The sequence below is a fragment of the Stigmatopora argus genome, chromosome 8 (assembly GCF_051989625.1).
Source record: "Stigmatopora argus isolate UIUO_Sarg chromosome 8, RoL_Sarg_1.0, whole genome shotgun sequence".
In the NCBI taxonomy this organism is placed as follows: Eukaryota; Metazoa; Chordata; class Actinopteri; order Syngnathiformes; family Syngnathidae; genus Stigmatopora; species Stigmatopora argus.
The window spans coordinates 9,342,206-9,363,646 of record NC_135394.1 but is presented as its reverse complement, the minus strand read 5'-3'; the positions used below and the strand labels follow the sequence as shown (position 1 = coordinate 9,363,646).

Genomic DNA, 21,441 nt, shown 5'->3' with positions numbered 1-21,441 from the left:
TAGCACCATCATTCAGTATGCATTTTAATTCCATTTATTTATTTGATTAATATTTTATTAATTCATGATTTGTATCATTACAATTATATCAAAATGCAATAATGTTTAATAACAAATATTTAAAATAGTATGATATTAAAATTTGTAAAAATATAATTTATTGTCAACTGGGCCTGTGCTTTCTGGTCAATTAATTATAAATTGATTTTTAAATTAAGACTTTCATTTACAAAATTGCTTATCAGTTGAAATGACATAAGAACAAAACAATAAATACTAATACGATATTAAAAATAATAATTATAATCGTAACATGTGAGATTAAGTTTTTGTTAGTATTATTCATACCAAAAATAATCACAAAATATATTTTAAGACTTATCCAGTGACAATGATATTTCATGCCATATCAATGAGAAAAGGTCGCAGGGTGTATAAAACGAGGAGGAGGGGATAAAATAGAATAAATCTGGCAACCCTCAAGCTTCCATCTTTGATTGTACGACGGGCCGCGGCTAGAGCGGGGCCTCACTGCTCACTCACCTTAGCACAACGCGCTTGCACCGCGGCGAACGGCAGTGCAAGTACCCCGAGAACCCAGTAGACGACCCCGTACCGGCTCTCGCGATTAAAGGCGGACGCGACGAAGACATAAGAACCGGCCAACCACCGACGTGCATTCGGACGCCGTCGCAACCGACAAAACGAGCGTGCTAACTAGCCGGAGTGGGGCTAACCAGTTTTTGTAATCCACCGCCGAGACACCAAAACTCGCCCCGCCGCCGCAGCGAGCCTTAAAACCAAGAATTCCGACAAAAAGAAGCAAAAAAGGGGAAACAAGGAAGCACCGGCACTAGCAGGTAGGACCAGAGCGGCTTCTGTGATAATGTCAAGTTTTTTTTCCTTTGTAAGTGTTAGCTCTACGCTACTAGTAACTAGCATGCTTTTGCCAAATGGTGAGGGACTGGAGGAGGATGTGATGGCGACTCGTGAGAAACGAAACCACGTTCAACCATCCAAGCAGCAGCGGCGGCGGCCTACTCCTCCACAAGACCACCCTTTCACATAACTACAAAAATCACCCTAGCCAGCCATTTTACACTACTTGAACAACAAGCCGGTTATCTATGCTTCACCCGTGCCCACCTCCCCCCGACCCGGTTGTGATTTGAGCCGGGAGGGCCTCCGACGTGCACCGGTATGAGCCAGCCAGTCGTACCGGTGGCGACGGCTAGGCTAGCTGTGGGGGCTGACGGAAAGGAAAAAAGGGCGTTCAAAAATACCACTTTTTAATTGGAAGTCGCCGCCATTTTATGGGGTTAGTGCCATATAACGGATTTCTTTTGGAGTCGTGTGCCTTGCAGGGCGGATGACTTTGAAAGGCGAGAACGTGTGGGCATGGATGGGGAGGATCCCAATCGATGTGTCACTTTGACAATGAGGCTTCACGTTGCTCGAGTAATTGGTCGACTAATTGGTAGACTAATTGGTCGAACACCAACTGAAAAACACTATTAGGGCCACACTTGAAATAAAAGAAAAATGACGCCGAAGGATTAAAGTCGTTTTATTGCGGAGCGAAAGTTGTATATGTTACGAGATGAGTTATTAAGACGTCTATGTACGGTGCAATGATATTTGGTTTACTTCGTAAAAATTATGTTGCTATTGGTGCTTAAGCATAGTCATTTTGGTGGGTTTAGCTTATAGTAAAAAAAATACACAATTGGAATCATACTCATTCTGCAAGTTATCATTAATCAATACTTCAAAAACATGAATAAGTGCATTTTTTATGACATAGTACATTTATTGAATTTAAATGAATGGCAGAAATACATGCTGGTTCTGGTCTATTTTTTTTTTAAATTTCACAGTATTTGACTTAAGCCAACCATTTACAATGGTAGATGTCAAATTAATTTAAAATGGGAGGAAATAATAATATACCCTAATTTACAATGGTAGATGTCAAATTAATTTAAAATTGGAGGAAATAATAATATACCCTACACAATGTTGTGTTTATTTATTCAGTTTAATCAGTTTTTCGATGTGTATTTTTAATTATGCATAATGGGGGAAAGAAAACACAACTGGTTTTGTGTTTAGGTATGTTTGAGGAAAAAATATAAGTCAATACAGTATAAGTTTTATGGTAATCAAATATTGTCCATCACGTGGGACTTACTCTCAGAGCTGATGTATTCTTTTCAAAAACACCAAGTTGATATAACCAAGTCCCAAACCTTAAATGATAGCTCCCAGTCAAAATGGATCGGAATCGATCACCTTAAATCAGGCCGGATTTCCGATCGGATAGGGGACGTCTCAAATTATTCGATTTGCAGATACAGATATTTTGGCTTCAAAGTGAAAGCTTTTCAAATGACTCCTCTGGGTGAATGTGCTTAAGCAAATTGGGCTTGCAAGCGTGGGAAATATTCACTTTGCCACATTCCATTTCCAATCGCAATTGGCCGCTTAGAGAATGAGTGCGTGCCCTGTTATGCAATTTTGGTTTTCCAAAAACAGATGTTTGCAAATAAGCTCGTTTTGGTTCTTCCTATAATAATTATGTCCACTTTCTCTTAGGACTACAGAAATACAAGAATAATTACTGTCGAGGATTTTTGTGTCTAAATAATTATGATACACAAATAGCTGATGTTTTGACAGTGTTGCCAAATGTCAACTTTATTCTCTTTTATTAAAAGAAGAAAAATATGCTTTTTCTTAGGAGCTGGTTCTGGTGCCTAAGCCCAAGGACCAGACTCGATGAGTTTCCAGCGAAATGTCCGAGAAGTCAGGGCAGAGCACCAAGGCAAAGGATGGCGGCAAAACAAAGTATGCGACCCTTAGCCTCTTCAATACCTACAAGGGCAAGTCTTTGGAAACCCAGAAGACTGCAGGTATGCTCTTGTTCACTCTTCCTCATGCGATGTTGGTTCCATACATCATACCATACATGTATAATGACCTCTTGTTTGCGCATCAGTCGCTGCCAGACATGGACTGCAGAGTTTGGGCAAAGTTGCTGCCAGCAGGCGCATGCCCCCTCCAGCCAACTTGCCCAGTCTGAAGGCGGAGAACAAGGGCAACGACCCCAACGTTAACATCGTCCCCAAAGACGGCAGCGGCTGGGCGTCCCGAACTGAAGGAGGAGACGAGAGGTTGTCTCCACTTTTCTGTTTGCTGGAGTACTTTGAAAGTTTGATTTGCGAACATCCGCCTTGAATTTCTGTTCCCCAGGCAACAAGAGACACCCCCGCCCCAGCCCAAACCAGTTGTGGTCCCGCCACCAGAGCCTCCGACAGGGGGTAGCCGCTCATGGGCCAATAGCAAGCAGACGCTGCTGGACGGTGAGGAATCTGTTCAAAGTATTTTCAAGCTTCCTTTTCTCTTATTTTTCTAAATTTGTGTTTTGTTTTGGGACAGGTGCTCCTCGTGTGAGCAGCCACTTCCACCAGGAATTCCCCAGCTTGCAAGCGGCTGGCGATGGGGAAAAAGACTGCAATCAGGAAGAAGACGAGGAGCCCTACGGACCGGGTCCTAGCCTCAGACCTCAAAGTATGGTGGTGATTGTGCATTCAAATGCCCTTCATGGTTTATTTGGAGGTACAGACCTCCCTAAAGATGTTTTACTTTGTCAGATGTAGGGAGCTGGCGGGAAGGTGGTGGGAGAAATTTGACTACCGCGTCCAGCCCCTCTGAGATGGACAACAGGACCCCAGAGGATGGAAGCGCTGTCCCCGATAACTCCTTGACCCCTGATGATCCTGACGAGACGGGGCGAAGCATAACCACTGACACCCAGAGAGAGAAGAGGGACGGCGGGGACAAGCTGCCGTCCTCGGGGCCCTCTCAGCCTAAACTCAATGGGGGCCAGCAACCACCCTCAGGGGTGCCCTCCCACTTTGACCCCACATTTAGGAGCATGATGCCACCTTACGTATGTCTGGCACTGAAATATTGAATCATTTACCCCAGTTCACATTTTTATTTTGTACTTTCTCTATTTCAGATGTTTCACGCTTATCCTCAAATGTCTCAAGCCCCTAGGCAAGCCAATGTCCGATACCCTGTGACACAAGATGGACTGAGGTGGGTACCTATATTTTATTTGTATATTCTGTGAGTACTGGAAATGTATTTTATTTTGTCTAATCAGCGAGCAAGTGAATAGTTTGAACCAACTTTTAATGATTATTAGTTATTCTTTTCCACATGGTAACCTAAACAGATTGTTTTTCAGGGCCGCTCGCTCCACACGACCACAACAACCACCACCTCAAGCGTGGCTCAAGAATCCCGACCGACCTTCAATTGTAAGCGCAACCGAACTGAAAGAGCTGGACAATTTGGACACCGATACAGATGAGGGCTGGGCAGGTATGCAAAACAGTTTTTCAAGAAATTCAGTTTCTGCCCATTTTAATATTTACATCTGTTTCACATTACAGGAGCACAAATGGAGGTAGACTACACAGAAAAGCTTAACTTCAGTGATGACGAGGAGAACCAAGCTGCTAAAGAAAAAGGAGAAAACTGGCAAGTGTTTTGGACATGTTCATAATGTACATCCTGGTTTTCAGTGTTCACATTATGGCAAAAAAAAATTCTTGTACGGTTTATTTGTGGGGGTTTTAACTATAAAGAGTATGTCCGCCTATTATCTCACTTATTGGCCACATCTCAAGCCAGTGCTCTTTTTTTTTTTTCATTAGGGAGTGGATGAGTAAAATGGAGCGTATGAGATCGCGCCCTCAAGACGGTCAGGGAGGCTGCAAGGACGGTACAGAGGAGCATGTCAGCAGTAAAACACCATTGGGGTACACTGTAGATCACAGAGCAGCTTCACCTGGCAATGCAGGACACTGTAAAGTGGCTGTCCCGCAAGACTACCAGGTAGAATTGCTTTGCCCAAGCTCGCAGTCTGTTTAAGATGTGTAATCCATTTCTCTTATTGTATTTTAACCCTAGGGTGGCTCTCGCACAAGTAGTGGTGGTGGCGCTCCACGAGGAAGTAAACCTTTAGCTGCTGCCCCTGAAGAAGACTCTAAGGCCTGGCAACAGAAGCGCAAGAAGTCTTCGGAAGTCTCTGAAGCTGTGGAGCGAGCAAGGCGCAGGAGAGAAGAGGAGGAACGCAAAATGGAAGAGCAGCGCCTGGCCGCGTGCGCTGAGAAACTGAAAAGGCTCAATGAAAAACATCGCCAATCCACCGAGGTGCAAGCGATTGTGCCTCAGACAGCAAGTGATGAGAGTCTAGCTCCGCAAGAGGATGCGTCCTCAGCTCCTGATCCTGCACCCAGTCCTGCAACCTCAGTCACAGTTTTACAGCCACAAGCCTCTGCCTTGCAAACTCATATACCTGAAAGGGCTGACCAAGACGGGGAACGGAACGAACTCGAGCAAGCTGAACCAAACGTCGAGGAAAAGGAGGAGGCCGCACCTCTACCTCAGCGTCCTATTTCTCCCGACTCGAGGCCCGTGGTCTCAGCTCCAGAGCCTCAGACTGAAGTGGAGAACACCTTGACCGAGGTTGAGTTGCTCGTCGATGAGACCCAATCTGAACGAACAACAGTGCCTATTCGAGACTACTTTAACATAGAGGAAAACAAAGGTGGGGGTAAGTTCAATAAATAGCAATACAACTTAAAAAGTTAGATTTTGAATATAAGTTCAATTTTGAATATTTCTGTCCATAGTGGAAGAAGCGCACCTATCACTGCCTCACATCGACACCCCCAGTAGTGAGGATGTTGCCATTGCACCTCCACTGCTGGAGGGAGAGGCCGCTGCTGCTATGCGTCCTTCCCTCACTTCTGGTTACTCCAAACAATTTCAGAAATCACTGCCGCCACGTTTTCTTAGACAACAGGTGAAACAATCGACATCTTGACCTATAATCTCAATATGAGAATTGCCCACAGACAGAATCACTAATAATAGTATACTGTATTTTGCCCATTATTATTATAATAGGAGCAAATGAAGCAGCAGCAGTGGCAACAGCAGCAACAACAAAGTGGGGGTTCTGTCTCACCTTCAAGTAGTGGTGGGGTTCCAGGGACACAGCAACAACAGCAGCAACACCGCTCAATATATCAACCCATTGGGCCCCATCACCAGCACTTGGCCTCCATGGGTTTTGACCCCCGCTGGATCATGATGCAGTCCTACATGGACCCTCGTATGATGTCTGGGCGCCCTCCCATGGACATGCCGACCAACATTCACCCAGGTAAAAAAAACAATTTCCAATGTGTTTTCTTTTCGGTTTTACCCATTGAGCAGGGGTCTCCAAACTATTCCAAAAGGGCCGCAGTTTGTGCAGGATTGTATTTCAACCAAACAGGACGACCCCTTTGCACCAATCTGGTGTCTTTCAAGTGTAAGCATTTGATTGCAGTCAGGTTCTGCTTGTTTTACCAGAAACCTGATTGCTTAAACCGCCGACTAGATCGGTTGGAACAATAGCCAGGACCCACAGTAACCATTGGAGACCCCCTCCCGGAGGGCTGAGAAATCACCTTCTCCCCTTTTGTCCTCTTCAGGGAGGATTCCACCAAAGCAGATTGCACGCAGAGAGCCAGGGGACAATTCCAGCTCCAGCTCAGATTCCTTTGACCACTTAACCCGACCCATCCGTGACCATGGCTTGCCGTCTGACTCAAGGATGGTGTGGGGCCCTGACCCCTACCCACCATCAGAGCCACTTCAATCTGTAACTCCCCCTAAAGTTCACGAAGATAGCAAGGAACCTAGGTAATATCAGAAAAAGACAGAATTGTTTTTTTTTTAAATGCTTAAATGTGTAACTTTGTTTCTCTCATCAGGATTGACTCTGGTTTAGATTTGGAAAGGGGTCTTCCCCCAATGTATCCCCAGGAACACGGTCCGTTGGACTCACGAAAGAGTAACTTTTTTAGGGAGCCCCCTGAGCCCATACCAACTTTTTCTTCATCCCATGATATGACCGGACCTATTGATGGGGCTCCTGTAACCTCAGGCTTTGACCCAGACGAATCTGGTCTGCCGAGTGGGGAAGAAGTCGAAGCTTTAGGAAAGGCTATGCTCCAGAGAAGTGTCTCCCAGGGCTCCAGTCACTCACTTAAACTCGATGAGTCCAGGTTTGATGGCCTATCACTGGGAAGCAAAGCCCTAGAGCTCCAGGACTCAGTTGAACGGTCTGAAGATAAGTCTCAGAACGAACTCTTCACACCAGCCACAATGACCAACAATAGGGTCACGTCCCCGGCCGACGGGCTACACAAACCAGAGAAACTGCCTCTACCCGTTCCTAGTAAGCAGAAAGCTGAGCTACGCTGGGGTGGGAGACCCGGCCGCAGGGAAGGACCCGGGGGAGAGAGACCCCTCCGTAGATCCGGACCAATTAAGAAGCCTGTCCTAAGAGACATGAAAGAAGAACGAGAGCAAAGGGAAGAGCGAGAAAAGCGTCACGAAAGAGGGGATAGGACCAAAAAGGACCAGTCCTCTAAAGTTCCTCCCTTGGTTGCTGCCGATTCCACAGCCACCAATGTTGCTCCTGCTGTATCTGAAGTTTCCAGAGTTCAGGCTGAGGGCAAGAGAGAAGCTGCAGAGGTCGTAGAAACGCACATTAATCTTTCAAAAGCCAGAGAGTCTCAGACATCATCTGGGGTTCCAACATCGTCCTCTCAGGAGGATAAGACTGACAAGCTGCCTGGCAATGACAAGCATCCAGAACCCAAACTGCCCTCCAGAAAAGAGTCGAATCTTGCTCTCCGTAACTACCGAAGGGAGGAAAGGGAACGGGACCGCGACCGTGAACGGGACAAAGAAATGGACAAGGATAGAGAGAGGGAGTGGCCTATTGACGCCAATTTTAAAAGTCGGGGTCGGGGAGAGTATTACTCCCGAGGGCGTAGCTTCCGAGGGACGTACAGTGGCCGAGGAAGAGGCGGCCGTGGTCGGAGCAGAGAGTATCCTCTCAGAGAACCTCGATCCCGCTCAGATTTACCTCCCGGAGCCGCGGCCTTCCGAAACAGGGAGGAAAGCGAGACCCGCAGTGAGAGCTCTGACTTTGAGGTCATACCTAAGCGCCGACGCCGACGTGGCTCAAACACTGATTCCGAAAGTGAGGGCGGAAGGGAGTCTGCCAGCGATACTGGGCCATCTGATCGCGAGCCGAGCGCCAAGCCCAGCCGCCCGCTTCGACGCGAGCTCCCCGGCGAGGCACGTCCTGTCCACCACAAGCCAGGCTTTGGACCACCTCACATGGTAGACAGAGTGGGATCTCGTTTGGACGACGAAGGAAGACCCAGACCGGGGTTTCTGCCCAAAGGAGAACCCTCTCGGCGGGGAAGAGGAGGGATGTATAACAGACGGGGTGGAGCTAGGGAACGTGGGGGTCCACGCTCTGCCCCTCTTAGAAGACCAGGAGTCAGAGAGTCTTCCTCTCACTGGCCTTCAAAGCCAATGGAGACATTCAGGCCAGACGACATGGAGTCCACATCAAGATATGATCACCCACACTCTGATCGGCGGCCGCCAAGATCAGACGGCAAGAAGTTTCTGGACGGAGGCCCTCAGAGTAGCAGAGAGAGACCTCGCCGATCCAGACCGGCAAGACCTCCCAGGCAAGATAAACCTCCCCGTTTCCGACGGCTAAAGGAGCGAGAGGCTGCAGTTTTGGCAAGCGGGGATCTGGCCCCGAATCCACCTGTTTCGCTCCCGTCTGTGCCTGCCCCTGCGCCTCCTGCCATGTCTGCACCTACATCTTTGTCACCAACTTTATCAAGAGCACCAGGAACCCCATTGACCGTTCCTGTAGAAGCTACGACGACCACATCCCCACACAACCCCCCCGACCCTCACGACGGACCCTTTCCCGAGAGCGGTGGACCCGCTGCCGTCGCTGCTGTTGGGACCAAGTCCCCTGACTTGTCCAACCAGAATTCCTCGGATCAAGCCAACGAGGAATGGGAAACGGCCTCCGAAAGCAGTGACTTCAACGAGAGAAGAGAGCGAGAGGAGAGACGAGGAGCACAGGCGACTGTAAGCAACGTGGCCGCTACCAAACCCGCTCAGTCCTCGCTGACACCCAGTAAAAGCCCCCCAGAGGGGGTAGTTTCCCCTAAACGCGATGGAGCCGCCACAGGAAAGAGGAGCTTCTCTAGCCAGCGACCTATCGAAAGACAAAACCGCAGAGGCAACAGTGGAGCCAAACCAGGTCGCAGCTACAGTGGTCCCAAAGGAGACAGAAGAGGCGGAGTTAAAGGTGGCCGCAAAGGGTGAGTTTTCTGTAGGAATGCCGTACTGGTACCAACCCCTCTGCAGGTTTAAGTTGTTTTTCACTAGCACTAATTAGCGACAAAAATGTTTTTACTGCATATAATTATCACCAAAGTTAAGACAAAACTGGGTGCTAGGCTTGTTTGAGGTATAATTTTTCTGATTGGCTGCCTCTCTACCTTTGGCTCAAGAGTTTATTTATATACATCCTAAAAAAAAAAAAAATTCTTTGCAAAGCACTTTAGATTGCAAATGGCTACAACATAATGGCACTAAAACAAACAAACGGAAAACCAACTCAACAACGCACCATAAAATATCTGTTATATTTATGACTTCCTGCAATTCAGCCCTGGGGTTCAGCAAAACTCTGAAACGGCAGCAACCTCCGGATTGTCAAGGTCCGCTAAAGATCAGGCTGCGCGGCGCAAAGAGGAGGCCAGGCAAGCTGTCAAGAAGCCCAAAGAGAATGCACTCTCTCAATTTGACCTCAACAATTACGCCAGTGAGTCAACTTAATTTTTTTTCATAATGGTGGCACCATTTCTGCCCACTTTCAATGATATTTAAGAGATTGCTTATTGTTTGGTCTAGGCGTGGTCATCATTGATGACCACCCTGAGGTCACCACCACAGATGACCCGCAGTCCAGCACCAACGATGACGGTTTCACTGAGGTAGTCTCACGGAAGCAACAGAAACGTCTCCAGGATGAGGAGAAGCGCAAGAAAGAAGAGCAAACTACTCAGGTAAGATTGGAATCAGGTGGCTTGATGGGTGTTTTGGGCATAAAGACTTTAGAGCAGGGGTCTCCAAACTGCTCCTCAAGGGCCGCTCTGGGTCTTGGTTTTAGTACTCACCCATCTAGCACAGACAATTTACCCAATGAGGTATCTCCTAAAACATGAAGTACTCAATTGGTTACACTTGTAAAACACCAGATTAGTGAGGTGTTGCCTACTTGGGTTTGAATGAAATCCTGCACCCATTGTGGCCCATTGTGGAATTGTTTGGACTGCCCTGGTTTAGAAGATTTAGTTTATCAATACGTTGGACTGTTGGATACAGTTGAAATGCATAACCCTAATCTTCTGGTAATCTCCCCAAATGTCTGTCTTTCTCTATGCCTTGGTTGCTGTAGTTATCATCCTGTCCCTTTTTACTTTCAGAATTGGGGTAAAAAAGCCTCCGGTGACAAAAGCAGAGGTGGTGGAGGAAAGTTACCGCCACGATTTGCTAAAAAGCAATCATCGCAGCAGCAGCCACAACATCAACCACAACATCAGTCATCCTCACAGTCTCAACCTGCAGCACCAGCATCCACGCCCCAAGTCACGCAACAGCCTTCCAGTTCTGCCCCCCAGCATCCTCACCTTCCCCCAACTCAGCCGGCTGCATCCCCCCAGAACCTTGAAGCAACAGTGCCCTCCGCGCCGGCCACAAATGTGGACTTCACCTTAAAGACCCTACCCCCTGCCACGGCGGCCGCACCAACGCACGGCAATCTGGGAACCGAGCTGTGGGAGAAGAAAGTAGCAGGCCCAACCGTCCTTCCCGATGTCAAGCGTACGTTTTTGAAACCCTGCTGCTTTGTTAAAAAGTAAATTGTAAAGAACCACTTTTATCCTTTATTTCTTGGCAGTGGGTCCCATCAGTCCCCCTCAACCTCCTCCTGTGAGTGCCTGGAACAAACCTCTGACCTCTTTTACTGGCACAGTCTCTTCTGAGGTTTGTTTGTAATACCGTTGATACACGTTCATACTGTTTTTCTTTTGTAATTTTTTTTATTTTTATTGAAAAGGTATTTTATCTATAGTATATGCTAACCTGAAAAATTTGGCTCGCATGTTGAGTTTCTTCGGTATCTGATATTGTAGATATTTTTTCTTTTTTAACTATACCATCGACACATGCCGTTTGGTTGTTTAACATGCCTATTGTTCTGTCAGGGCGTGAAACCCGTAACGGAGAGCGCCGGGGAGTTGGTGGCCATCGACAGCATTCAATTTGGAGCACCATCGTCTGCCGGCAGCACGGACAGCGACGGTGTTCCCCCTCTGCTAGAGACTGCTACAGACAAGCTTCCTGCTCCCAAAGAACAAAGGCAGCAGAAACAACCTCGTGCTGGACCCATCAAAACACAGAAGGTAACCCGACGGCTTGATGGTTTTAAAACCAATTAAGGACTTTTAAAGTAATGTAACGTAACTCTGAAATTAAGGTTTACACTAACTATCCCCACTGGCGGCTGGGGATGGCGAATACCTAAGGCAATCACTGTGTGTCCATCTCAACATGTGTCTGTGGTATCTCGCAGCTGCCCGAGATGGAGCTGGTTGAAACCAAGGAGTACAAACCGGGTCCGATAGGCAAGGAGCGCTCACTAAAGAACCGCAAGGCAAAAGATGCTCGAGGAGGGGAAGGCGAGGTCTTGGAGGCGGGAGTAACCGGAAGCGGTGCTGTCAGCAGAACCGCCGCCTCTAGTCCGCCTACCAGCGACACTGCGGTCACTGAGCTGGGCGGGGATATTGAAGGCATGATCACTGTGCCATCGGCTGAGTACACCAGTAACTCCAAGGTAACTTTTCCACAATCACTTGGCTTGTCCGCTGTCAAGATTTAGCCATTTATTGTATTGGGCGTGTTCCCTTTCCAGGAGTCTGTTACAGATTACACCACGCCCTCTTCCTCACTTGCTGATAGCGTTCCGACAGGAAACAATAAAATGGAAGAGAGTCTAGTCGCTAATGTGAGTGTTTTACATAGCTGTCAAACCCAACCAGAGTGGATTGTAAAATCTACTTTGATTTTGTGGGTTCTTGTCAGGTGGCGCTACCGCACTCGCTGCCCCTTCCTCGAAGAGAAACCCTGCAGCAGAGCTCCCCTCTCAGCACAGTCTCTCCTGCTACAGTTGACTTAACACTTAAGGTGCACAACAGTCACAAGACTGACATCCACTTGTTTTTATGTAGCTAACGAAAGCTTTTCCCCCCGAACTCATGCTAACCATAGGAATGTTGTTTGAACGCCCCTGTTTTGTGTCTCAGATGGAATCTGCTCGCAAAGCGTGGGAGAACTCACCAAGTCTGGAGAAGAACTCCCCTGTCACCACCTCTTCCTCGCCGATCACGTCCTGCGCATCTTCGTACTCATTTTCCTCGGCCTCAATGTCACAGATTCCTGTGGCCTCTGTCACACCCAGCACATCGCTTTCTGGTAACCAACACTCAACTTGACCCCATCCGCAAATATGTTGGCGGCTCCTTTTCGTTCTCCGAGCCACCGCCTCCACCTCACCTTCAATTTGATGTTGTCACATTAAAGTTTCTCCTTATCACGCAGCTTCGGGCACTTACACAACGTCGTCCCTCGGGACTAAGACCACCACGGCCTCGGACCCCCCCAACATCTGTAAGGTTAAGCCCCAGCAGTTACAGGGTGGGAGCCTGACCTCTACTGGTAACAGTGGCAGCAGCTTTTCCCAACTTGGCTGCGTGCCCCCTCTGCTGCCCCAGCAGCAGCAGACCCCGCAGGTGTATGTGTCTCAGTCTGCAGCAGGTGAGAGTCTTACATAGTCATATAAAAGACCCCCCCCCCCCCCCCCCAATCATCAAAAAGATTTCAGTTTCACACTCCTTATTTACATTTTAAGGTTCTGCAGCTCAGATTCCAGCCTTCTACATGGACACTAGCCATCTCTTCAGCACCCCACACCCTCGCTTGGCTCCTCCCTCTTTGGCACAGCAGCAAGGCTTCCAACCTGGGCTTTCGCAGGTAGGCAATGTTGTCCTCTTTTCAGTTACTTTTGTTATTTGTGCACTTCATGGTGAAAGCTTTAAATCTCATTTTACTTGTATAATAACAACAAAAGCATTCAATTCAATGTTCTTCTAAAGCAGAGGTGGCCAAGTCCGGTCCTTGAGATCCCCTATCCGGTCTGTTTTCCATATCATAGATCGTGGAAGGTTAACTCCTTGAAAAGTAGATCTTGGAGTAAAAAAGTTTGAAAACCCCTGCAGTAGGTCATGTGTCATAGCTTTCCACTAATATGGTATGTTAGAAGTGCAATCAGTGGATTGCAGTCAGGTGCTTCTCGTTTCAGCACGCCCTGTTGATTAAAGTGTCTGGAAGAAAAATGCTGCACCTGCGGCGCCCCTGCTGAACAGATTTCCCACCCACCCCTGAATTCTAACCCAAACAACCATGTAGATCACTGGATGTTGGTTCATTGAAAAGTATAGATCTTGGAGTAAAAAAGTGTGCGCGCCCCTATTCTAAAGGGATTATCTCTTTAAAAAAAATAGACTGAGTTCTGGTTATAATACTAGCCAAGAAGGTATTTTAGCCAAATAAATTAGAGATGTGAGGCAGGCAGTGAAATACTTTGAATTTGGATGCAGTGTGGGTTGAAAGTCTCACTGTTTGCCATTTATAACATTGAGACAAATGATGGGTATTTGGATAAGTAAATGTTGTAAATTGTAGATCCACCTGTAAAACACTCTGTATGACCCTTTAGCCCACAGCGGTGCAGCAGATCCCCATCCCAATTTATGCTCCGCTGCAAGGTCAACCCCAGCACCAACACACCCACCAGGCCCAACTTGGACTGGGTGCTGGTCCACCGGTCTCGCAGCCTCAGGACTTGTTCAGTTCCTCGCTGCAGCCTTACAGGTACCGCTCGCTACATAAGCAGACTCGAAGTCGCACTCACTTGACCAAATTCATGAGGGTTTCCTCTGTGTCGCTTCAGGTCTCAGCAGGCGTTCATGCAGAGCAGCCTGTCGCAGCCCTCCATGATGCTGTCGGGGCCCTCCCTGCACAGCTACCCTGGCGTGCAGGCGCCAGAACTTGGCAAGCCTCAGTCCAGCCTGGCCTACCAGCAGCCCTCCTCCACGCAGCACATCCCCATCCTGTTTGAGCCGCAGCTCAACCAGCCGTCCGGCATTGGGGGCTCCCAGCTCATTGATACCCACTTGCTTCAGGTGACGGCACACTCACTGACTGACTTAAGCAATATGGTATATTCCGTTTGTGCCCAGCTGTCTCATTCGCTTTTGTGTGGCTGTAGCCTTAGTTTTGAAAAATAATAACAATTTCATTTGACGTGACATGTTTAGGCTCGGCAGGGGATGAATCAGCATTCCAATATGTACTCCGGCCAAGTGCAGCAACATGGTCAAAGCAGTTACTACAGCAACACTCAATCGCCGAGCTCGGCTATGCAGCAGGTAAAGCACGTGAAAATCAGGTGCTGGGTAAAAATGGAAAGAAATCCAATTACGTACATATAGCATCTGTTGTTCCAGGTGACGGTCCCCCTGGCTTCTCAGCTTTCTCTGGCCAACTTCGGATCAGGCGGAGGACAGCCCCTCTTGGCCATGCCTCCTACGCCTCCGCAACCGCAGCCCCCCAACATGGGAAGGCAACCACCCATCTCGCAGCCTTACCGAGGCCTCATGGGTCACAGCCACAGCCACAGTCATAGTCACGGCCATGGCCACGGCATGATGCAGGCCCCCACCAGCAAGGTACTGTTTTCTGGTGGATTGGGGGTTTAGTATTTTCCATCAGCCCTTTTTGTTTTGTCCTGTGCTGAATGTGGCCCCTTGTTCAGATGTTTGTCCGTTTTCACTGTGACAGACAAACATAGGCCCCCAGTATGTTGATTGTTTGCACTATACGCAAAGTTATGATTTGAGTCGCATGTTATAGATGGATATGGACCTCAAGCTGTTTGGTGGCGGGATGGACGTGAAGCCCGTAGCGCCGCCAGTTAGTGTCCGGAGCACCACGCCCACCTCCAGCCCATACAGGTAGATCTCCACCCCCAATTCAAATGGATTGAATGTCTATTACGGGGATTGATTCGATTGCGTGGAGCACGCAGTATTAAAATTAATTTGCCCTGAAATTTTGGGACTCCATTTAGGGCAAGCTCCACGTCCCCCAGCAGCCAGTCGGCCAAATTGAACAGCATGTTGTACCAGAAGCAGTTTCAGGCCAATTCTGGCAGCATGAGGATGACTCAGCACTTCCCAACCCAGTTCAACCCGCAGGTAGGACAAGTGAAAAATAGGCTAATAAATAATAAATCTTTCTTTTCCCGTTCTTTATTAATTAGCAGTCCATCATGAGGAAATTTTGTCAGAATGCAGCCTTTTCTGCTCAAAACCTTACACCTAATGGAAAAAGTGTGCACTGCTGCCAAATAAATTGATTTAATGAATTTGTTATTATTATTAAACGGACTCGTCACTTGTGTTCCCTATCAGCTTCTGTCTCAAGCCAACATGGTCTCCCAACTTGTTCGAGCGCCTCACGCCAACTCCTTTGGTGGCGGTGGTGGTGGCATGCAGCGCTCGCCCATGGGACCTCCCATGGGACCCCCCATGACCCCCAACATGGGAATGGGCAGTCCCGGCGGAGGTCTCATGCCGCACCCTCGGCCCCAGCACCCACAACACGTTCAGCACCCACAACATGTTCAGCACCCACAACACGGTGGTCAGCACCCTCCTTCCAGAGGCCCCGGCGTACTACCCGCACCTCCCAGGGGTACCCAGGCTGCCCTGAAGGCTGAGCAGGACCTCAAGGTGAGTTTTGTTGGCAGTTGATGCCTCTGTCATTTGTTCTTTAAAGGACATTTGGATAATTCTGAAAAATATGTCTGCAGTATGAAATGATTTAATTTTTATTTTCCTCCAATTTCTCTCCAAATGTGGGACGTCACATCCATAATTTTTCTGTTTGTCCATTAGGCCAAGCAGCGCGCCGAGGTGCTGCAGTCCACCCACAAGTTCTTCTCGGAGCAGCAACGGAGCAAAGCGCTCAAGGCGCCACCACAGCTCCTGGAGGCCGCCATGCCCCAGCTGCCGCCCCTCAACTCTAACCCCGACGCCGACAAACCGCCCGCCCATGTCTCGGCACTGGCGGCGGCGGCCAAGCCCGTCCGTACTGGACCCATCAAGCCGCAGGCCGTCAAGTCAGAGGAGGGAAAATAAAAACCGGGACAAGACAAAATGTTTGGCCGCCTTTTAGCAGCGTTTGCGCGGCATTGTTGCGTTTGGGGGAAAATGTAGAAGAGTTGACACTGACGTGTCCTGTTCCTTCTATTTTTTCTTAATTCTTTTCCAATCGCTCTTTCGACTTCAGCTCCTTTTTTGTTTGTTTGTTTTTCCAAGAGCATCATTTTGACCTCTTTAGTTAACAACAGAATCTTTTCGTTGATGTTTTGTGTAGTGGAAACAATCTTGTCTGGCTGGCGTGGTCCAACCCATTGGAGCGTCATTCACGCACAAAATGTCTCCTTTCGAACAAGAATTAGTTCTCTCACGCGTGCGTTTGCGACGGAACGCTCCTGTATATTTAGCCAAAGGTTAAAACAGCACAGGGAGAGCGTTGTTATCGGGCGACTTGAACACACTTGCGCATGCTCATTTAAAAAAACACAGTAGGAGCTGCAAATGTGACTTGTTGGCCGATTTTTTTTGTTAAATAAATATATATAAATATATAACCTGATGGGAGACACCAGTACTGTTTTCCCCCCACGTCTGCCTTCTGTCCCGAACAAGAAAACAAAGTAAGAAACCGAGCACGCCCCGGTCTCTCTCTTTAATCGCCTTCTCAATCGGAGGCCCCCCGACACATACACAAAATGGCCGCTGTTCAAGGAAGAGTTTGGGAGGTGTGTGAATGGATGAATGAGAGAGGGAAAGGAGTGTCATGCTTTTTTGTTTTGTTGTACAGGGGTTACATCGCTGTATTAAAATATGTATGGTCTTATTTACATTCTCTTGGTTTGGTTACAGAAACTATTAAAATACTGTTAAGACGACTCAAGTCTGCATTTGATGTCTGGAATTTACTCAGTGATGCTATTAGGAATTACTAGCTAAAGTTAATAAACCAAATTTATTCATTGTGGGTTGGCAGTATAATGTATTCCTAAGTATTTAACAAGTTTGAAAGATTAATTAGCGGTAGTCAATATTACATTATAATTGTTGTACTATGAATTTATGCACTGATGTTGCCAAAAATGTACAGTTTGGATTTGCATTCCAAACACCGGTGGACCTCCCCAAAATGGCTGCCAATTAAATCACCGAAGAAGAAGGGGTGTCACTCGTCGCTCTTTTCATGAAGGACGCCATTAACAGCTACTACTTCTCAAGGGAAAAAGTCGCATCAAAGGTAGAAAAACATTGCCAAAAAGTTAACGAATGGTATTTAAAAATAGGATTAATGATGTTGGAGTCGTTTGTTTTGAGCTAAAATTAGATTTTTATTGTTATTTACCAGTCGTACTTTCAATGCTAGAAGGTGATACTTTTACTGGTGGATAAATGTCTTAACGGTGATAGCAGCATGTATTTAGCGAATTTAGGGCAAATGTTATATGCACGTGAGCTAAACTAACATTCATACTATAGTGTCGTATAGTAATGTTATTAACTGTTTACGTTTTTTTCCCTGTCCAGGTCATGATAGCAATTATTTTACATTCAAGTATGCAGTCATTTTTTAATGTTTTTTTTTAATATATATACACACACACACAATGTAGGCCTACAATGCATATAAAGTTTTAAAGAATTTTTAATAATTTCTTTCAGTTTATACATCATGACAGTTTCACAAAACCTTTGTTCCTAAGACATTATTAAATCATGCACAATTACTAAGGAGTATTAAACACCTTTATTGAGTATTACATATTTCCTTTACTCATTGGCTGACTTTGACGATAGTGACTGTCCAATCGAGGCTATCAGTGAGTAATTGAGGCCAACCCTCCTAGTGCAAACGAATTGGACGTCCATTGCCTTCACTGATAGGGAATGATTTACATTGAACATTCATGCGTTCAGGCGTTCATGCAGAGCAGCCTGTCGCAGCCCTCCATGATGCTGTCGGGGCCCTCCCTGCACAGCTACCCTGGCATGCAGGCGCCAGAACTTGGCATGCCTCAGTACAGCCTGGCCTACCAGCAGCCCTCCTCCACGCAGCACATCCCCATCCTGTTTGAGCCGCAGCTCAACCAGCCGTACGGCATTGGGGGCTCCCAGCTCATTGATACCCACTTGCTTCAGGTGACGGCACACTCACTGACTGACTTTTAAGCAATATGGTATATTCCGTTTGTGCCCAGCTGTCTCATTCGCTTTTGTGTGGCTGTAGCCTTAGTTTTGAAAAATAATAACAATTTCATTTGACGTGACATGTTTAGGCTGGGCAGGGGATGAATCAGCATTCCAATATGTACTACGGCCAAGTGCAGCAACATGGTCAAAGCACTTACTACAGCAACAGTGGCAGCTTTAGCGCTGCTGAGGGTAATCCTCAGGCGCCTGAGGTGAAGAAGAAGAAGAAGAGGAGGAAGAAGAAGAAGAAGAAGAACAGCAACACTCAATCGCCGAGCTCGGCTATGCAGCAGGTAAAGCACGTGAAAATCAGGTGCTGGGTAAAAATGGAAAGAAATCCAATTACGTACATATAGCATCTGTTGTTCCAGGTGACGGTCCCCCTGGCTTCTCAGCTTTCTCTGGCCAACTTCGGATCAGGCGGAGGACAGCCCCTCTTAGCCATGCCTCCCACGCCTCCGCAACCGCAGCCCCCCAACATGGGAAGGCAACCACCCATCTCGCAGCCTTACCGAGGCCTAATGGGTCACAGCCACAGCCACAGTCATAGTCACGGCCATGGCCACGGCATGATGCAGGCCCCCACCGGCAAGGTACTGTTTTCTGGTGGATTGGGGGTTTAGTATTTTCCATCAGCCCTTTTTGTTTGGTCCTGTGCTGAATGTGGCTCCTTGTTCAGATGTTTGTCCGTTTTGACTGTGACAGACAAACATAGGCCCCCAGTATGTTGATTGTTTGCACTATACGCAAAGTTATGATTTGAGTTGCATGTTATAGATGGATATGGACCTCAAGCTGTTTGGTGGCGGGATGGACGTGAAGCCCGTAGCGCCGCCAGTTAGTGCCCGGAGCACCACGCCCACCTCCAGCCCATACAGGTAGATCTCCACTCCCAATTCAAATGGATTGAATGTCTATTACGGGCATTGATTCGATTGCGTGGGGCACGCAGTATTAAAATAAATTTGCCCTGAAATTTTGGGACTCCATTTAGGGCGAGCTCCACGTCCCCCAGCAGCCAGTCGGCCAAATTGAACAGCATGTTGTACCAGAAGCAGTTTCAGGCCAATTCTGGCAGCATGAGGATGACCCAGCACTTCCCAACCCAGTTCAACCCGCAGGTAGGACAAGTGAAAAATAGGCTAATAAATAATAAATCTTTCTTTTCCCGTTCTTTAATAATTAGCAGTCCATCATGAGGAATTTTTTTTCAGAATGCAGCCTTTTCTGCTCAAAACCTTATACCTAATGGAAAAAGTGTGCACTGCTGCCAAATAAATTGATTTAATGAATTTGTAATTATTTTTATTTTTTAAACGGACTCATCACTTGTGTTCCCTATCAGCTTCTACCTCAAGCCAACATGGTGTCCCAACTTGTTCGAGCGCCTTACGCCAACTCCTTTGGTGGCGGTGGTGGCGGCATGCAGCGCTCGCCCATGGGACCTCCCATGGGACCCCCCATGACCCCCAACATGGGAATGGGCAGTCCCGGCGGAGGTCTCATGCCGCACCCTCGGCCCCAGCACCCACAACACGTTCAGCACCCACAACATGTTCAGCACCCACAACACGGTGGTCAGCACCCTCCTTCCAGAGGCCCCGGCGTACTACCCGCACCTCCCAGGGGTACCCAGGCTGCCCTGAAGGCTGAGCAGGACCTCAAGGTGAGTTTTGTTGGCAGTTGATGCCTCTGTCATTTGTTCTTTAAAGGACATTTGGACAATTCTGAAAAATATGTCTGCAGTATGAAATGATTTAATTTTTATTTTCCTCCAATTTCTCTCCAAATGTGGGACGTCACATCCATAATTTTTCTGTTTGTCCATTAGGCCAAGCAGCGCGCCGAGGTGCTGCAGTCCACCCACAAGTTCTTCTCGGAGCAGCAACGGAGCAAAGCGCTCAAGGCGCCACCACAGCTCCTGGAGGCCTCCAAGCCCCAGCTGCCGCCCCTCAACTCTAACCCCGACGCCGACAAACCGCCCGCCCATGTCTCGGCACTGGCGGCGGCCAAGCCCGTCCGTACTGGACCCATCAAGCCGCAGGCCGTCAAGTCAGAGGAGGGAAAATAAAAACCGGGACAAAACAAACTGTTTGGCCGCCTTTTAGCAGCGTTTGCGCGGCATTGTTGCGTTTGGGGGAAAATTTAGAAGAGTTGACACTGACGTGTCCTGTTCCTTCTTTTTTTTCTTAATTCTTTTCCAATCGCTCTTTCAACTTCAGCTCCTTTTTTGTTTGTTTGTTTTTCCAAGAGCATCATTTTGACCTCTTTAGTTAACAACAGAATCTTTTCGTTGATGTTTTGTGTAGTGGAAACAATCTTGTGGTTTGGGTTGTGGTCCAACCCATTGGAGCGTCATTCACGCACAAAATGTCTCCTTTCGAACAAGAATTAGTTCTCTCACGCGTGCGTTTGCGACGGAACGCTCCTGTTCCAGCACAGGGAGTTGTTATCAGGCGACTTGAACACACTTGCGCATGCTCATTTAAAAAACACAGTAGGAGCTGCAAATGTGACTTGTTGGCCGATTTTTTGTTAAATAAATATATAACCTGATGGGAGACACCAGTACTGTTTTCCCCCCACGTCTGCCTTCTGTCCCGAACAAGAAAACAAAGTAAGAAACCGAGCACGCCCCGGTCTCTCTCTTTAATCGCCTTCTCAATCGGAGGCCCCCCCGACACATACACAAAATGGCCGCTGTTCAAGGAAGAGTTTGGGAGGTGTGTGAATGGATGAATGAGAGAGGGAAAGGAGTGTCATGCTTTTTTGTTTTGTTGTACAGGGGTTACATCGCTGTATTAAAATATGTATGGTCTTATTTACATTCTCTTGGTTTGGTTACAAAAACTATTAAAATACTGTTAAGACGACTCAAGTCTGCATTTGATGTCTGGAATTTACTCAGTGATGCTATTAGGAATTACTAGCTAAAGTTAATAAACCAAATTCATTCATTGTGGGTTGGCAGTATAATGCATTCCTAAGTATTTAACAAGTTTGATTAATTAGCGGT

At 47.4% G+C, this 21,441-nt stretch overlaps 2 protein-coding genes across 5 annotated transcripts; both read left to right on the top strand.

Annotated features, from left to right (window-relative positions):
- Positions 1-483: 483 nt before the first annotated feature.
- On the top strand, positions 484-17,116 carry prrc2c (proline-rich coiled-coil 2C). Of its 4 annotated transcripts, none has more exons than XM_077606762.1 (34): positions 484-860; positions 2,741-2,912; positions 2,999-3,173; positions 3,253-3,362; positions 3,439-3,570; positions 3,654-3,952; positions 4,025-4,104; positions 4,256-4,392; positions 4,464-4,551; positions 4,728-4,908; positions 4,984-5,623; positions 5,709-5,881; positions 5,986-6,244; positions 6,558-6,768; positions 6,840-9,275; positions 9,627-9,781; positions 9,871-10,025; positions 10,446-10,842; positions 10,919-11,004; positions 11,226-11,423; positions 11,594-11,854; positions 11,933-12,025; positions 12,103-12,204; positions 12,324-12,492; positions 12,619-12,834; positions 12,929-13,050; positions 13,796-13,950; positions 14,030-14,261; positions 14,397-14,507; positions 14,586-14,807; positions 14,992-15,092; positions 15,209-15,335; positions 15,552-15,872; positions 16,038-17,116. In XM_077606762.1, exons 2-34 carry the CDS (start codon positions 2,795-2,797, stop codon positions 16,278-16,280), a joined length of 8,505 nt encoding a protein of 2,834 aa, XP_077462888.1. In that variant the 5' UTR covers positions 484-860; positions 2,741-2,794; the 3' UTR covers positions 16,281-17,116. The 4 variants fall into 4 exon arrangements, with proteins under 4 accessions (XP_077462888.1, XP_077462886.1, XP_077462887.1 ...); XM_077606760.1 differs by having other exon boundaries at positions 14,992-15,093; positions 15,198-15,335; XM_077606761.1 differs by having other exon boundaries at positions 4,984-5,629.
- Positions 17,117-17,357: 241 nt separating this feature from the next.
- On the top strand, positions 17,358-21,303 carry LOC144078578 (protein PRRC2C-like). Its single transcript, XM_077606764.1, has 8 exons — positions 17,358-17,475; positions 18,153-18,374; positions 18,512-18,718; positions 18,797-19,018; positions 19,203-19,303; positions 19,420-19,546; positions 19,771-20,091; positions 20,257-21,303. Exons 1-8 carry the CDS (start codon positions 17,422-17,424, stop codon positions 20,494-20,496), a joined length of 1,494 nt encoding a protein of 497 aa, XP_077462890.1. The 5' UTR covers positions 17,358-17,421; the 3' UTR covers positions 20,497-21,303.
- Positions 21,304-21,441: the final 138 nt, after the last annotated feature.

Excerpts from the sequence above, each read along its gene's own strand:
- prrc2c (XM_077606759.1), top strand. The coding sequence starts at position 2,795 with ATGTCCGAGAAGTCAGGGCAGAGCACCAAGGCAAAGGATGGCGGCAAA. Across the intron at positions 11,424-11,593 it reads GACCCATCAAAACACAGAAG|CTGCCCGAGATGGAGCTGGT; the intron begins GTAACCCGACGG and ends GGTATCTCGCAG. Across the intron at positions 15,094-15,197 it reads CCACCTCCAGCCCATACAGG|ACTCCATTTAGGGCAAGCTC; the intron begins TAGATCTCCACC and ends TGAAATTTTGGG.
- LOC144078578 (XM_077606764.1), top strand. The coding sequence starts at position 17,422 with ATGAAGGACGCCATTAACAGCTACTACTTCTCAAGGGAAAAAGTCGCA. Across the intron at positions 18,375-18,511 it reads TTGATACCCACTTGCTTCAG|GCTGGGCAGGGGATGAATCA; the intron begins GTGACGGCACAC and ends TGACATGTTTAG. Across the intron at positions 19,547-19,770 it reads CAACCCAGTTCAACCCGCAG|CTTCTACCTCAAGCCAACAT; the intron begins GTAGGACAAGTG and ends GTTCCCTATCAG.